General features: G+C 36.8%; 1 protein-coding gene across 1 annotated transcript in view; it reads left to right on the top strand.

Annotated features, from left to right (window-relative positions):
* Positions 1 to 18,058, top strand: part of LOC146004868 (trypsin-like) — a 53,354-nt gene that overhangs the window by 16,388 nt on the left and 18,908 nt on the right. Inside the window, exons 2-4 of the mRNA XM_083143895.1 lie at positions 6,016 to 6,155; positions 7,825 to 7,916; positions 8,526 to 8,629. Of these exons, the coding sequence (XP_083000021.1) occupies positions 6,016 to 6,155; positions 7,825 to 7,916; positions 8,526 to 8,629 (336 nt within the window). The remainder of the gene's footprint in view (positions 1 to 6,015; positions 6,156 to 7,824; positions 7,917 to 8,525; positions 8,630 to 18,058) is intronic.

Raw genomic sequence — 18,058 nt, 5'->3', positions numbered from 1 at the left:
ACTTCCGTTGAACCAGGGGGCGTGATTTTACGATTGATAACTTGCAAGTGACTAGTAGAGCCATCTGTCGTGAAATCGTATGAATTAAATAATAAGCGATTGTATATCGCGTATTTTGAGCGTAGCCATTTCCAACCATGAAGTTGGAAGTTGTAAGATTTATGTGAATTAACTTGCCATAAATCGTTACACTTACCAAAATACGTTAAACTGCCACACTGATCAAATGAGCTTGAATGTGCCACTTTTGTCATGTTAAAGATGGCGCCTGCTCCACGCGCACTTACACTAGTGAAGACCAGCACATTCTTGTACTCTGGAAGTCTAAACCAAATTCTCCGACAAACGAAAACATACAAACATAATAAAAATATATACCGTGCGTCCAATTCCTAGCGAGGCTGAGAGATCGGGAGAAGTGTAGCGGGCGGTGCTAGCGGAGATGCCGAAATTTTTGACCAGTAACGACCCGTTTATTTTTATGGACATATCTTTAGCATGCAGGTATTTATATGTATATTGCAAAACTAGCATGAACCTGTGTTATAATGGTGGTTCAAAGTGATGTCCACCTACATTCACACATTCCTGGTTTTCTTAGTTGAAATTTTGATTCACACGCAAAGTTCTTCTTTCGTAATTCTTCTAAGTTCTGCCCTTATATTGTATTTTAGTTCGTCGATACTATGAGGGTTATTTCGATAGGCTCTATTTTTTAAGTTTCCCCACAAATAATAATCGCATACGTAAGGGTCATACATAAAAAACTTATTTGTTTTAACGTGAACTTTGCGGCTGGCATATCAATCGCCTCACTTATAGACAACACACACATACTGCAATTACACGAAGAAGTAGTGTGCGACCAGCCAGGACACCTGTAGTCGCAATGGAAAGAACAACTCTAGCTCGGAGCTTTCAGATTGCAAACAATGCTCATAAAAACCATTGACATTTAGCGGCTTAGTCTGCAGTGTTGAACATTCAAAACCTCTAAACAATTCCGAGGAAACAAGAAGCATTCGAGTGTAAACTTAAGCGGGACGTTACTGGTCGAAAATGTCGGCATCTCCGCTGGCGCCGGCCGCCACACTTCTGCGATCTGTCGGCCTTGCAAGGAAATGGACGCACGGAATTATAACTCCATTAAGCCTTGTTTCCATGATTATGAAAAACTAAATATGCTGACCAAGGCAGTAATTTATTTTATTATAAAACATAAACTAACGTAACGTTTCAACCTTCTAGCAAGGTCTTCTTCAGACTCTGTATCAAGTACAAAAGTAACCAGATACAACGAGAAGGGTAATATATATACACAAACATTACTCCCTCCAGACTATTTAGAAAGTTGATAGGAACTTTCTAGCAGATGACTTTCACTTTCCAACTTTACTTTCACCTAAAAGGCTAAACACAATTACTTCCATATAGAATGTGGTTGGACTTTTTAATCTCACGCTCTTTTCCCTTCATTTTTCTTCCTTTTCCTCTCCTCTTTTTCTCTTGTCCTTTCCACTCTTTCCAACATCTTCTTCCATTCTTTGTTTAACTTCAGTCCCCCATTCCAGTTCATTGTGTCTTCTTCGCCTTTCTTCTCTATTTCCTTGGCTTCCTTCCATTTTCTCACTAGCATTCTCTTCTCCCTTCCTATCTGCTTAGCCTCATCCCACTCTATGTCATGTCCTGTTTCTCTCGTGTGTTTAAATATTGCATTTCTCTCTCTCTTAAGTCGTACATCATCCCTATGTTGTTTCAACCTGTCTTTCAGCCTTTTTTTCGTTTCTCCTATGTACACACTCTGACATTCTTTACATTTTACTTCGTAGATAATCCCTTCTTCTTCCTCTTCTCTGTTTTCCTTTTTCTTGTTAGCATTCCTCGCTATTCCTAAGATGCTTCTCCCTCCCTTCCTGTAAGTTTTAATTCCTGCTTTTCTAAGCACTTTGCATATCTTTTCTGTGGTCTTCCCCATACTCCTTATTCCAAACCTTCTCTCCTCTTTTTCTTTCTCTTCTAATTCTCCCCTGCCCGTTTTCTTACTTCTTCTGTTTATGTCCAGTCTATCCTGCTTCTCATAGCCATTCTTTTCCAGCTGTTTCCATAGGCTATTTATTTTGCCTTCTTTTTCACATTCTTTCATGCATATTTTCTTGATTCTGTCCTCCATATTCTTTATAAAATTTATTTTTGTCACCTCACTTACATCACTTCTTTTGTGGCAGAATACCCCTGCTGCACACTTCTTCTGATGCCAAGCGGTTTCAATTTCTTGTCCTCTTTCCCTTTTCATCAATATATCTAGATAGCTTAACTTGTCTTCTTCTTCTATTTCAAGTTCCAATAATATCCCTCTTTCTTCATCTTGAATTTCTTTGGCAAAAATGTCAAGCTGCCTCTTCGTTCCCTTCCAAATGCCAAAACAGTCGTCCACATATCTGCAAAACAGAACCATTTTGTCACCTCCCTTTTCTATCACTTTCTTTTCCCATTCATTCATAACCAATTCAGCCAATGCTGGGCTTAGACTGGAACCTATATTTAGTCCTTCACTCATTAACATTATTTTATCTCCCATTATACTGTAACCGTTATTCCAAATGGTTTCCAGCGCCTTCACTACCCTTTCACTATCCCATTCTCCTATAATTTCTTGTCCCATTCTCTTTTTAATAATGTCCAAAACGTGTCCCCTCTTGATGCTCGGGAACATACTTTTCACGTCTAAGCTAAACATTGTCGTCTTCATCTCATTTAACTTAAGTCCTTTTATGAGGTCTACTACTTGTTCACTGTTCTTAACTGCTCTGCTTTCTTGCTGTGTTACTAACACTTCAATAACTTTCTTTAATTTCTTTTCTAAGGGTTCCAAAATATTGTTTCTGCAGTTCATTACTGGTCTTAACTTTATCTCCTCTTTCTGTATCTTTGGAAAGCCTTTCAAACTTGGTAGTCTTCCTGTCTCCTTTATGCATTTCTTGAATCCACTCCTCCTACAGTCTTTAATGATTCTTTCTTTTATAGTTTGTTCTTCACCTGTTCCACAAATCTCCTCATATCCATTTTCTTTTAGGTCATCAAACTTCCTCTCGTACCATTCTCTTTCCATCACCACAATTGCTCCACCTTTATCTGCCTGCTCTATCACCACATCATTTCTTGTTTTGATTTTCTTCATCCCTTCCCTTTCTTTTTGACTCAAATTATCTACTTTTCCTTGTTTTCCCATTTCTTTCTTTAGTATGGCTGCTGTTCTTCTTCTAATCTTGTCTCTTTCTGGTTCTTCTTTTCTTTAAAGTTTAAGTTAAAGAAAGAAATGTAGATTATGAGGAAGTTATATATGACATTGAAAAAGCAGTGCTCCATATAAAAGAAGAACCAGAAAGAGACAAGATTAGAAGAAGAACAGCAGCCATACTAAAGAAAGAAATGGGAAAACAAGGAAAAGTAGATAATTTGAGTCAAAAAGAAAGGGAAGGGATGAAGAAAATCAAAACAAGAAATGATGTGGTGATAGAGCAGGCAGATAAAGGTGGAGCAATTGTGGTGATGGAAAGAGAATGGTACGAGAGGAAGTTTGATGACCTAAAAGAAAATGGATATGAGGAGATTTGTGGAACAGGTGAAGAACAAACTATAAAAGAAAGAATCATTAAAGACTGTAGGAGGAGTGGATTCAAGAAATGCATAAAGGAGACAGGAAGACTACCAAGTTTGAAAGGCTTTCCAAAGATACAGAAAGAGGAGATAAAGTTAAGACCAGTAATGAACTGCAGAAACAATATTTTGGAACCCTTAGAAAAGAAATTAAAGAAAGTTATTGAAGTGTTAGTAACACAGCAAGAAAGCAGAGCAGTTAAGAACAGTGAACAAGTAGTAGACCTCATAAAAGGACTTAAGTTAAATGAGATGAAGACGACAATGTTTAGCTTAGACGTGAAAAGTATGTTCCCGAGCATCAAGAGGGGACACGTTTTGGACATTATTAAAAAGAGAATGGGACAAGAAATTATAGGAGAATGGGATAGTGAAAGGGTAGTGAAGGCGCTGGAAACCATTTGGAATAACGGTTACAGTATAATGGGAGATAAAATAATGTTAATGAGTGAAGGACTAAATATAGGTTCCAGTCTAAGCCCAGCATTGGCTGAATTGGTTATGAATGAATGGGAAAAGAAAGTGATAGAAAAGGGAGGTGACAAAATGGTTCTGTTTTGCAGATATGTGGACGACTGTTTTGGCATTTGGAAGGGAACGAAGAGGCAGCTTGACATTTTTGCCAAAGAAATTCAAGATGAAGAAAGAGGGATATTATTGGAACTTGAAATAGAAGAAGAAGACAAGTTAAGCTATCTAGATATATTGATGAAAAGGGAAAGAGGACAAGAAATTGAAACCGCTTGGCATCAGAAGAAGTGTGCAGCAGGGGTATTCTGCCACAAAAGAAGTGATGTAAGTGAGGTGACAAAAATAAATTTTATAAAGAATATGGAGGACAGAATCAAGAAAATATGCATGAAAGAATGTGAAAAAGAAGGCAAAATAAATAGCCTATGGAAACAGCTGGAAAAGAATGGCTATGAGAAGCAGGATAGACTGGACATAAACAGAAGAAGTAAGAAAACGGGCAGGGGAGAATTAGAAGAGAAAGAAAAAGAGGAGAGAAGGTTTGGAATAAGGAGTATGGGGAAGACCACAGAAAAGATATGCAAAGTGCTTAGAAAAGCAGGAATTAAAACTTACAGGAAGGGAGGGAGAAGCATCTTAGGAATAGCGAGGAATGCTAACAAGAAAAAGGAAAACAGAGAAGAGGAAGAAGAAGGGATTATCTACGAAGTAAAATGTAAAGAATGTCAGAGTGTGTACATAGGAGAAACGAAAAAAAGGCTGAAAGACAGGTTGAAACAACATAGGGATGATGTACGACTTAAGAGAGAGAGAAATGCAATATTTAAACACACGAGAGAAACAGGACATGACATAGAGTGGGATGAGGCTAAGCAGATAGGAAGGGAGAAGAGAATGCTAGTGAGAAAATGGAAGGAAGCCAAGGAAATAGAGAAGAAAGGCGAAGAAGACACAATGAACTGGAATGGGGGACTGAAGTTAAACAAAGAATGGAAGAAGATGTTGGAAAGAGTGGAAAGGACAAGAGAAAAAGAGGAGAGGAAAAGGAAGAAAAATGAAGGGAAAAGAGCGTGAGATTAAAAAGTCCAACCACATTCTATATGGAAGTAATTGTGTTTAGCCTTTTAGGTGAAAGTAAAGTTGGAAAGTGAAAGTCATCTGCTAGAAAGTTCCTATCAACTTTCTAAATAGTCTGGAGGGAGTAATGTTTGTGTATATATATTACCCTTCTCGTTGTATCTGGTTACTTTTGTACTTGATACAGAGTCTGAAGAAGACCTTGCTAGAAGGTTGAAACGTTACGTTAGTTTATGTTTTATAATAAAATAAATTACTGCCTTGGTCAGCATATTTAGTTTTTCATAACGCACGGAATATATCCCTATTGTCTCGTCGTCTTACTAGCTCTTAAAAAGACTTCCTTTATGTCAACAACATACTTTATTATCATACAAATTATACAAGCAACCGAGCTGTTCTCCGCAACGCTCTCTCTCCTGCCCGATCCACTCCTTCACTCTCGGCCATGTTGGCTATGACAGTGCTGCCAGTTCCCCCCGACTCAAGACACTGTAGATTACACATATGTTACACCTATTTATCTCCATACTTTATTTGTGGACGTCCTCCTCGTCTTCACCCAAATGAAAAAAAATATAGTAGTTTTTAAAATAACCAGATTTAAATAATTAATAATAATTACCATTTTAAGTATAAATGACCACTCACTAAAGCAGATACTGTGTATGGCTCTGCATTTTTTGTAGCCACTGGATTCCATGGGTTTTACGTTATCAACATTTGGTGCTTACCACACCAGAAAGTGTTATATTGATATCAACATTCAGAAAACTTATTGAAAAGCACATCATGGAATTTCTTTTTCAGGCCAGTTCCCCTACCAAGTCTCCCTGCAAGCGGTGAGGGCGGGCGGCTTCTCCCACTTCTGCGGGGGGTCCATCGTCAACGAGGCGTGGGTGGTCACCGCCGCCCACTGCATGGCAGGGATGCAACCCTGGTCCTTCAAGGTACGTGCTTGTCCATTAAGTTGGTGGTATTTGAAATAAGTTCCAGTGGAGGAGAATCCACAATGATTTCAAGCTAAGGATCAGGGTATGGGCACTGAAAGCTAACAGTATTTTTAATTTAATATTTAGCGTTCTAAGAGTAACGTCAGTCCCAATGAAAGATCGAGTTCAAACCATAAAGTGTGATAGATGGCAACATCGTTGTGTGATTCTGTTAATTATTTAAGCTAATGAGAATTAATGTGAAAGGGACGTACGAAATTCGTACCTTAGACACATAAATGAGACCAAATATTTATTTGCAAGAATTGAATAATCTCTCTGATGTACATACACCATAATTGATGCCAATGCAGTCTGCGTCTTTACAATAGCAACATGTAGTAAGTGCACTATTGAACGAACCCCCATATTTTTACAAGTCGTCCTTATTAATGAAACAATTACGACTGCATTCTTCTCGAAGTGACTATTCCAAGCTTTTTTGTTTGTGTCACATCTCTTTCTAATGTTTATTTTGATAATACACATACAATATTTACATTTGTTCCTGTACGCACAGTGGGTAAAGATGTGTAGTTATTTTAGAGTGTTATGCAGCAATCGAAGTCTGGTGACCATGCTAAACTAGAATGCCCATCTACAGCATTTTCATCGTACGAAGACAGTTTCTCTATGGGAGGTGTAAAGTCACTCAAATGTCCTCTTTTCCATATAGTACTTACAACTCATTAATTGCATTGTTTCAACCAACGAGGCTCTTGCGTCTAGGCCCATAGCCAGTACAATCCATTGTAGGGTTGTGTGTTGCCCTGTATTATATCTTTAGTAGTGATCCACCCGTAGCTTTGTCGACGTTGTGTTATCTTACTTCACAAACAGTTTGTCCTTATTTACTGCTTCATCAACGCACAGCACAAACCCATTGACCTATGAACGTGAAAGTCTAGGGGTGTTTCTTCTTAGCAGTCTTCAGAATAATAGGCATGTTCGTTATTCTGTTTATATACACATTAGCAAAACACGTCGTTATCGAGATGAAATCGCATGTTATAGCCTTGTAATAAATGGGTCCCGGATTCGATACTCGGTGGAGGCACATAGTGGTTCGGATTACACTATAAGCTGTAGGTATAGTCTCGATTAGCCTTACTGTGCATAAAGTAGATTTAAAACACCAACTCAATCAATCGATCAATTAATCGAGATGAACGCATATAATACACACAACGGCATCTGTTGAAAATTTTGTTTGTGTTAAGAACTTCCATGTTTCTATGTTCATATTTTGAACTGTTAAATTATTACAATTAGAAACGTTGGACACACCTTTCTCCCAGTTAGGGGTTGAATTTCGGAAAATCTGTTCTCGGTGCGTGCTTACAATACAAGACAAACACACCCCTACTATCAGATTTCTACGTCCAGGGGTTCGGGCTGTGCCATGATGAGGCAATGATTGAACACAGACTCGGCTTGAGCTGAAAGTTTTTTTTTCAGCCCCAGATTTTATTAAAAATACGGAAAATTTAATACGTAGGCAGAAGAATTGATTTTCATTACATGTAGCAGAACTACACAGCCTAATTGCTGTTACACACAAATTTCAATTTCAAATCAAATCAAAATTCTCCCTGTAACATTATGAAAGGTCCTAATTTCTTTTTAGGTCGTGGCTGGCGAACACAACATGAGAGTGACCGACAGTGCAGAGCAGAGGAGAGACGTGGCTCAAATCATAACCCACGAAGGCTACAACAGGTAATAAACGGTTCCACCAATGTAGCAATCTGCATTAAACACTCAGTTCTGGCAATGCTGAGAATAGATTATATTATAAACCCTCTATCTCCATGAATGCATGTTTCGAGAAAATCAACAAGAACTATTCTGCTTTCTTGTGTAAAGTTGCTAAAAAAAATATAAGCATGCATTAAAAAAATCACATTCATCCTGGAGCGTGCAAGTATTGTTACTAACAATAACTAGTGAAAAATATTTAGATAATTAAAACAAGTCAATGTTCCACTGTTGACTCTACTGAATATGTATTTTTTATCAAATATTATAGTATTGAAAAATAAATATTAGCCTAGGTGTCTCGCTACACTACCCTAATTCATCTGAATAAATGTCACTTTTTAATCATCGTTTCAACCTTTAAAACAGATCTATGGTACTACATTAGTGAACTAGTGATAATTTTATTTACATCGGTTATTAAACTTTTACAGTAGTTTACTGCAAATTTAGTTTAAAAATATATCTGAGATAATATTCCTTCAGGTAGACTTTAATAATTAATTGTTTCGTAAATAAAGTCAACTATTCAAATATTGTGTTATTATTTGTTTTCCTCTCTTCTTACAGGAATACCATCCAGAATGACATAGCGCTCGTCCGCGTGTCTCAACCGTTTGCTTTCAACACATACGTCCGGCCGATTAGTCTGGACACCTATGGACCTCAAACTGGTAACTACATGTAGGGAAAAAGCGATAATGCATTCGGGACTAGATATTTATACAGTAACACCATGTGACAGTAAGTCTGATATTTTTGTCTACGTCAGCACCAACTTATTTTCCTCTGAAGTTATAGAAGCATGTAGGAGGCTTTGGAAGAAAGCTGTTACACACAACGTAGTTACAGGTAGCAGTTACTTCTGTCGAGTAACGGTAACTGTAACTGAAAGAAAAATCTTGAAAATGAAGAACAGTAAATGTAATAATTAACATTACTTCTCTTTATGTTATGAATGTACGAAAAAAAATCATGTGACAATATTTTTTCAAGAAGAGGTTAGGGATTTACCTTTATTGTTCATTAGTTATTTTTTTACATATAAAATGTCTGCGGTTAATTATAATTAGAGCTTAGAAGTTGATGACCTAAAGAATGTCAAAAAATAACCCATACAATGACCTTAAAATTATTTTTAAATCAACATGAATATAAAGAAAAACCTAAAAAATCGTTATGAAAGTAAAAGCTTGATTGTTTCATAATTTACATAATCGGCAAAACTCATTGCTTTAGTGGTTAAAACTACGGGATCATTTCACTGGAACCCGACAATAACGAAACTCGAAATAAAATACATACACGAATTGTACTCGTTTTGTACCGAAATGTACCACAAAAATTTCGTTTTGTACCAAGTTCCTTATACCAGATATCGTATACCAAAATACCGGGTTCCAGTGAAACGATAAAACCCCGACAATCGAATTTCGACGTTTTTATGATGTCATCGAATTGTACTCGTTTTGTACCGAAATGTACCACAAAAATTGCGTTTTGTACCAAAATCCTTGTACCAGATATCGTATACCAAAATACCGGGTTCCAGTGAAATGGTATTTTCGAAATTCGAAAATCGGGGTTCTGATACTGCCACCGAATAGTACTCGTTTTGTACCGAAATGTACCACAAAAATTTCGTTTTGTACCAAGTTCCTTATACCAGATATCGTATACCAAAATACCGGGTTCCAGTGAAACGATAAAACCCCGACAATAGAATTTCGACGTTTTAATGATGTCATCGAATTGTACTCGTTTTGTACCGAAATGTACCACAAAAATTTCGTTTTGTACCAAGTTCCTTGTACCAGATACCGTATACCAAAATACCGGGTTCCACTAAAATGGTATTTTCGAAATTCGAAAATCGGGGTTCTGATACTTCCACCGAATAGTACTCGTTTTGTACCGAAATGTACCACAAAAATTTCGTTTTGTACCAAGTTCCTTATACCAGATATCGTATACCAAAATACTGGGTTTAGTGAAACGATAAAACCCCGACCATCGAAATTCGACGTTTTTATGATGTCATCGAATTGTACTCGTTTTGTACCGAAATGTACCACAAAAATTTCGTTTTGTACCAAAATCCTTATACCAGATATCGTATACCAAAATACCGGGTTCCAGTGAAATGGTATTTTCGAAATTCGAAAATTGAGGTTCTGATACTGCCACCGAATAGTACTCGTTTTGTACCGAAATTTACAACAAAAATTTCGTTTTGTACCAAGTTCTTTATACCAGATATGGTAAACCAAAATACCGGGTTCTAGTGAAACGATAAAACCCGGACCATCGAATTTCGAAGTTTTTATGATGTCATCGAATTGTACTCGTTTTGTACCGAAATGTACCACAAAAATTTCGTTTTGTAACAAAATCCTTGTACCAGATATCGTATACCAAAATAACGGGTTCCAGTGAAATGGTATTTTCGAAATAAAAAAATTGAGGTTCTGATACTGGCATCGAATAGTACTAGTTTTGTACCGAAATGTACCACAAAAATTTCGTTTTGTACCAAGTTCCCTATACCAGATAACGTATACCAAAATACGGGTTCCAGTGAAATGGTATTTTCGAAATTCGAAAATTGAAATTCTGATACTGCCACCGAATAGTACTCGTTTTGTACCGAAATGTACCAAAAAAAATTCGTTTTGTATCAAGTTCCTTATACCAGATATCGTATACCAAAATACCGGGTTCTAGTGAAACGATAAAACCCCGACCATCGAATTTCGACGTTTTTATGATGTCATCGAATTATACTTGTTTTGTACCGAAATGTACTACAAAAATGTCGTTTTGTACCAAGTTCCTTATACCAGATATCGTATACCAAAATACCGGGTTCTAGTCAAACGATAAAACCCCGACCATCGAATTTCGACGTTTTTATGATGTCATCGAAATGTACTCGTTTTGTACCGAAATGTACCACAAAAATTTCGATTTGTACCAAAACCCTTATACCAGATATCGTATACCAAAATACCGGGTTCCAGTGAAATTGTATTTTCGAAATTCGAAAATGGAGGTTTTGATACTGCCATCGAATAGTACTCGTTTTGTACCGAAATGTACCACAAAAATTTCGTTTTGTACCAAAATCCTTATACCACATATCGTATACCAAAATACCGGGTTCCAGTGAAACGATACAACCCCGACAATCGAATTTCGACGTATTTATGATGTCATCGAATTGTACTCGTTTTGTACCGAAATGTACCACAAAAATTTCGTTTTGTACCAAAATCCTTATACCAGATATCGTATACCAAAATACCGGTTTCCGGTGAAATGGTATTTTCGAAATTCGAAAAATGAGGTTCTGTTACTGCCACCGAATAGTACTCGTTTTGTACCGAAATGTAGCACAACAATTTCGTTTTGTACCAAGTTCCTTATACCAGATATCGTATACCAAAATACCGGGTTCCAGTGAAACGATAAAACCCCGACAATCGAATTTCGACGTTTTTATGATGTCATCGAATTGTACTCTTTTTGTACCGAAATGTACCACAAAAATTTCGTTTTGTACCAAGTTCCTTATACCAGATATCGTATACCAAAATACCGTGTTCCAGTGAAATGGTATTTTCGAAATTCGAAAATTGAGGTTTTGATACTGCCATCGAAAAGTACTCGTTTTGTACCGAAATGTACCACAAGAATTTCGTTTTGTACCAAGCTCCTTATACCAGATATCGCATACCAAACTATCGGGTTTCACTGAAATGTTATTTCCGAAATTCGAAAATTGAGGTTCTGATACTGCCATCGAATAGTACTCTTTTTGTACCGAAATGTACCACAAAAATTTCGTTTTGTACCAAGTTCCTTATACCAGATATCGCATTCCAAACTATCGGGTTCCAGTGAAATGGTATTTCCGAAATTCGAAAATTGAGGTTCTGATACTACCATCGAATAGTACTCTTTTTGTACCGAAATGTACCACAAAAAATTCGTTTTGTACCAAAATCCTTATACCAGATATCGTATACCAAAATACCGGGTTCCAGTGATACGGTAAATCCCCGACAATCGAATTTCAACGATATTATGATGTCATCGAATTGTACTCGTTTTGTACCGTAATGTACCACAAAAATTTCGTTTTGTATCAAAATCCTTATACAAGATATCGTATATCAAAATACCGGTTTTCCCGGAAAAGGTATTTTATAAATTCGAAAATTGAGGTTCTGATACAGTCGGAGTTCTACAACAAAATAAACTCTTCCATTAACCTTAACGTTTCATTTTTTAGAATCTAGGCAGTCAGTTAATGCTTTGCAGCTACTACTTGCACGGCAGAAGGCGACACGTGTGAACAGAACACCTTCACACGGCTGGAACTGAAATGGAAGGATTCTTGCACGTCAGGGCCTTTTATGGCGTCTACTGCGTCCCATGTTCCTGAAACAACCGGTTACGAACAATAGATATTTCTAAATGAGGCACCACGCAGGATGACATTAAGTCCATAGGTATATGACGGTATATCACAATTCAGAAAAGGAAACAGGTGAAAGATGGAAGAAATACGAGTATATTGCTACAAGACGAACTCTTTCCTTCGAGTTAGTAGCATGGTGTGAAGAGGTAAATGAAATACCAGCAATGGAAGAAAATGAACAAATATTATTCCCAGAAGGGAAAAAAACTTCTCGTTGTCTGCCTATTCAGTTTCCCACGAATTTTTCCTAGCTTCTACTACACACGTTCAACTCTTTTTCAACAATCACATATTTGTGAAATCGATGGTTTATTTTCCACACAGCTGTTTGCCCTTTAACAGTTAAATTACGTGTGAATAACAGACATTGGTACATATTCGTCTTAGCCTATTTCTTCCCTTCTCTCGGAATCGTTAGTAACGTATGTTAACCCCCAGAGCCATGAGTTACGCCATGGGGGTGCGAAGGGGTGCTCGCAAATCTCTTGATTTTCTTCCGCACCCCATTCAGCACCCCTTTTTCGTAACCAATTTTTAGCTAAAAATACTGTGAAGTCTTCACAGAAAAGTTTGGAATAACAAAATAAATAAATAAATATATAAATAGGTTCTAGAAAACAAACATGTGTTTCGGCCCACGTAGCGGAGTGGTTAGCACATCGGCTTCGACGCCATGGGTCCCGGGATCGAATCCCGGCCTGGGCACGGATGTTTTTAAGTATCCATGTGTCAATTTCATCACATGATCACTCATCGCATCTTCGCAAATTAGCCAAAAGTGGCACAAGAAGCGAAGTAAAATGAAGCAAATCAACCAATCAATCAAACCAAACATTTGTTTAAACAGGTGATAAATAAATGGCATAATTATTCCAGTACTAAATGCTCTTTAGTATAGTGCATATTTGCTTTTTGCTTTGAGTTACCAAAGAATTTATTCAAAATTAGCAAATTTAGTAAATGCTATTATTTTCTTCCGTTTAGTTACCATAAAGTGTTTTGTTAAGTCAACCGAAAATACTCAAGTCGTTTACAGTGTCATGTTACACTATGACTTGCAAATACCATATCGTCATACAAAACGCAGAATGTTAGGACTGAAGAAAGACAACCATTATTGTACACTACAGAAAGCCTATTTACAAGCAGGGAAGAAAGATGAAAATCGTTTCTGGTGAATTTGGCAAATTTTCATAGTAACCTACTGAAAGTTCATTGGTATTTAATGTAGTGGCTAAAGCATATATGCGCTCCATTTTTACATTGTTGTAAAGGGCCTACACAAACATCCATGGACAGAATAACCCAAGCTCCTGCCCCACAGAGGATTATACTGGGAAAAAAAAAGCGGTGGAATCTATCAGAAAAACTGTAGTGCAATTGAATCGTTTATTTCCAAAAATAACGTTTGTGAGAAAACAATAAAAAACATGTGGTTTTCAGCGCAGTATAGCCCAGTCAATGAAGGACAAAAAAGGCCAATGTTGGGAATAATTCCATAAAAACTTAATTTTGTTCAGTTCTTAGAACACTATTGGTAGTGTAAAATTCCAATGTTCGCGATGTTTCCTTCCAGCAACCCCCCCCCCCAAGAAAACATCAATTTCGCAGACTCTCAGTTATTGGCCAATATCTCCGTAACCAATCGTCCAATCGTCGTAGGCAGGTCATCGTTTTTTAGTCTTAATCCTCACTAGATGAGCTACAAAAAGAAGTGTGATTAGTTTTTCGGAGGTTTTGCCGTAATTTAAAATAATCTTAAAAGAGTGAAAATTTTCTAGTACTTTTAAAAGTTTTTGCCTTATAACTTTTGAAGAAAGTAAATAACAATAAATAGTTCGAATAAAAGTTGCACCCTATTTTATAAGCTTTAAAATGATATACATTTTAAATAAGAGTACACCATAAAATGTGTCTCCGAATGGAGGATAGTACCAAAACAAGTGATTATCACAGCCCGGCGGTAAAGTCCGGAATCATTGACTTTTCACTAATAACGAAAAAAATTGGTAGAATTAGTTGCTGTACCGCATAATATATGTTCAGTCAAGTAGCCAATCGCCACTTGCGTTCTGACGGCAGCCATCTTGAAAAGAGTCCACCATATTGTATATTTTTGATTTGATAGAGCTATCTCTGGAACGGTGGCACATATCAACTTCCGTTGTTTTGTTCTTTTCAGAAATATTACAAATAGTGCAAATTATCATAATATATCAGTAGCCCTAAATGTTTTTCTAAAAATAAAAATTGTAGTTTTGTAGAAAAACTCACGTATTTATAATACTTTATGTGAATAACGGCAAGTTGAAAGTCTTAATAATTCTCGAACTAAACAATAGTATTTTACATCTTGTAAGGTTACGAGATGTTTGTTATGTAGAAGACTTTAGACGAACTGAACTCCTAACATACGATTTTTATATTTAAATATTTATATTTAATAACATTTTAAAGAGAAATACAATTTATATACAACCGAATTTGATTTCTAGAAATAGATTGAAAAAAATTCTCCATTAGAAATCAGCAGGTCAGGGTTGACGACAAGGCCACTTACAACAAAGATAACAGCCCTATGGTTAAAAGTGCTGGAGGTTCTTTCATGATACAGAAATTTTATTATTCGAACATTCTCATGTTGACAAAAGTGGATCAAAATAGCCCATTCTAACCGTCAAAACGAGTACCCTAGATTGGGATGTTTCCCAACACTACCTATACATTTCCGGAAAGCCTTAAGATCAGAACACTATTCTCTTCGTAAACTTTTATTCTCTCGTATAATATTTAAGATACTAAAAGTTAAAATATACAAAACAGTAAGTTTGCCTATAGTATAATGGATGTTAAACTTGGTCCCTTACATTAAAAGAGGAACATAAATTAAGAGTCTTTGAAAATAAAACTCTTAGAACAATATTTGGACCTAAAAGGAACGAGGAGACAAGTGAATAACATGCATTCATGTTCAGATGTTATTAGAATAATTAAATGAAGAAGATTTAGGTGGGCAGACCATGTGGCACGAGTGGGAGAGGAAAGAAAAGTTTCCTGTTGAGAAACCTGAGTGTAAGAGACCTGTAAGAAATCGGTAATGATGGGAAAGATTGATCTTGCCCAGGATAGGGACAGATTGAAGGCTTGTGTTGCTGCAGCCATAAACTTTCGGGTTTAAGAATGCTAGAGAGTGACTGAGTGACTTAAGCTCAGAACATTTCAGCCTTCAAGATCGGATGAGTTAAGATCTTGAAAGCAAAAAAAAAAACGCCTTGTGTTGACATGTTATGTAAAAGCAGTAAAACTGAAACCAGAACAGTTCCAATTAATGAATGCGATCAACAAAATATTTAAAATATGGAACTGGATTCATTGGTTCTAGGCTGACTACAACTATATGGAGACGATGAGAGAGCCATCATATTGGGAGGCTCCACGTCGAATTTGATTTTGAATTTAATTTGAATTTAAAATTTTGGGTGCGTCAGCACTAAGGCTATTTTGCATCCGTCACATTATACGGGGTCCAGCCCCTTATCGTTACACAGAACAACTCTAACGTTGCATACCTAAAATCATAAAATATTAAAATCTTCTGACTTTCGTTAAAAGCTGAGGCTGTAAAGGAGCACTCAGCACAAATAAGGACAAAACACAGGACAACACAAACAAAATTATACTGGCTATGGGGCCAGTCGCCAGAGCCTCGTTAGTCCAGTCCAGGGTGTACTACGTGGAAGTGAGGTTGACGATTGGGTGCACTACATGGAAGGAGCACCCCTTACACCCAAGCTCCACTTTGAAGTGGCCGTGTTAAAATGAATGGTGGTGTTCTTTCTTGCTGGAAGAAGCTAGATATAAACCAAAATACTTCTGACTTGGTACTACTACAAGGGTTTCATTTCGTAAAGCTTGACTTGTGAGAAACTACAGCAAGTACTCATGAGACTTCAACCTGTGCACTCTACCAACTGCATAAGGATGTATACCTTGTCAATTGTAACGCAGAAGCTGACTCAAGATAGTGCAAGTAAGGAATTAAAAGAGCCCAAAACTCTCAGTGTGACAACTTAAATGAGACAGAACCTCACACTCTTCACCTTCATGAAATAAATCAATCTTTATACCTCAAATCTCTGTGCAATCCCCAGTTCGTTTTTCACGCTCAAGACCATTATAACCAAGCACGAGGTACTCTATTCTGTCCCTGAAATCTATGGAGCAAGCGAATGAACGAAGGTAAGTCTTTGCGCAAGTAGTAACTCGAGAGGGTTCGACCAATGAAATCTTGCGAAAAACGGAATTGCGTGGAGGGGGGAAATGGACTGCATTTACCAGCTGTTTGCATCAGCGTGTACTGCTTTGCTCCGTCTTTTCGCTTCGCTTTCTCCCCTTCTCTGCCGTTATGCGTGGCCTTGCTCCAGAGATTCCCAGGATAGAGTATAGGGGATTGGTGTTGAATGGGAAATCTTGTCTGTACTACTACATTATCCAAAAGTAGGATTTAAATTGAAGACCTGATTAAAAAGGGAACCGATGTAATGAGAAATTCATATCAAAATATTTTGTAAAACAAATTTCAGTATTTTCGTATCATCAATGACAAATAATAGAGTGTTTTTCTTTCAAATAATAAAACGATTTAATGCTAGATAAATATCAATAACTCCAACTTTCAGAAATCAAATTAGATTGTTCATAAATTGTATTTCCTTTAAAAATATTATTTAGGAAAATTTATAAAGATAAAAAATCGTATGTTAAGTGTTCAGTTCGTCTAAAGTCTTCTACATAATAAACATCTCGTAACCTCACAAGATATAAAATACTATTGTTTAGTTCGAGAATTATTAAGACTTTCAGCTTGCCGTTATTCACATAAAGTATTATAAATAGTAGTCAGTTTTCCTACAAAACTACAATTTTTATTTTTCGAAAATACATTTATGATATATTATTAAAGTTTGCACAGTTTGTAGTATTTCTGAAAAGAACAAATAGGATTAAGATTAAAATATATTACCTGCCTACGACCAGTGGCGAAGCGTCATAAGAGGCCCGGAGGCCGGCCTACCCTAATATATTTGGCGATTACGGATTATTTTATTACTTACAATTCCATTAAACGACGCCTTAAGAAAACTAAAATTCTAGGCCTTACGATAATTTCCACAAATTTCCATCCCTGCCAGGGGCTCTACCGTCGCATGTCGAGCCACTTCTCAGAGGGCCTCAGCTGGTCCCATAACATTCTATATGATTCATGCGGGAAATCATAATTTTAGGGGCGCGTTCGTTCGAAATGGACACAGTGAGTCCGGCCTCACGCAGTGATGTCAACCCAAGCACAATTGTGCTAAACGTAGTACAATTTGAACTTTGTTGGTAACTAGCACCCAGGGTTTGGCATAATGGTAAAATATAGCATTATCTACAAACATGCGTTCCTGGGAGACAGATAAATTGAATTCAGATGAATATAATTTGAATAGAAAAAAATAAATAAAATAAAAAATTGCAGATCTTATTTGTTTCAAACAAAACGTAGCGTGCCGATCCAGCCACATCTGTTCACCATCTTCTTTTCATATTTTCTTTATCCTTCCTTACTTAGTTCAGG

The sequence above is a fragment of the Lepisma saccharinum genome, chromosome 22 (genome assembly GCF_977018435.1).
Source record: "Lepisma saccharinum chromosome 22, izLepSacc3.1, whole genome shotgun sequence".
NCBI classification, from domain to species: Eukaryota; Metazoa; Arthropoda; class Insecta; order Zygentoma; family Lepismatidae; genus Lepisma; species Lepisma saccharinum.
This window is presented reverse-complemented; position numbering and strand designations above follow the sequence as displayed.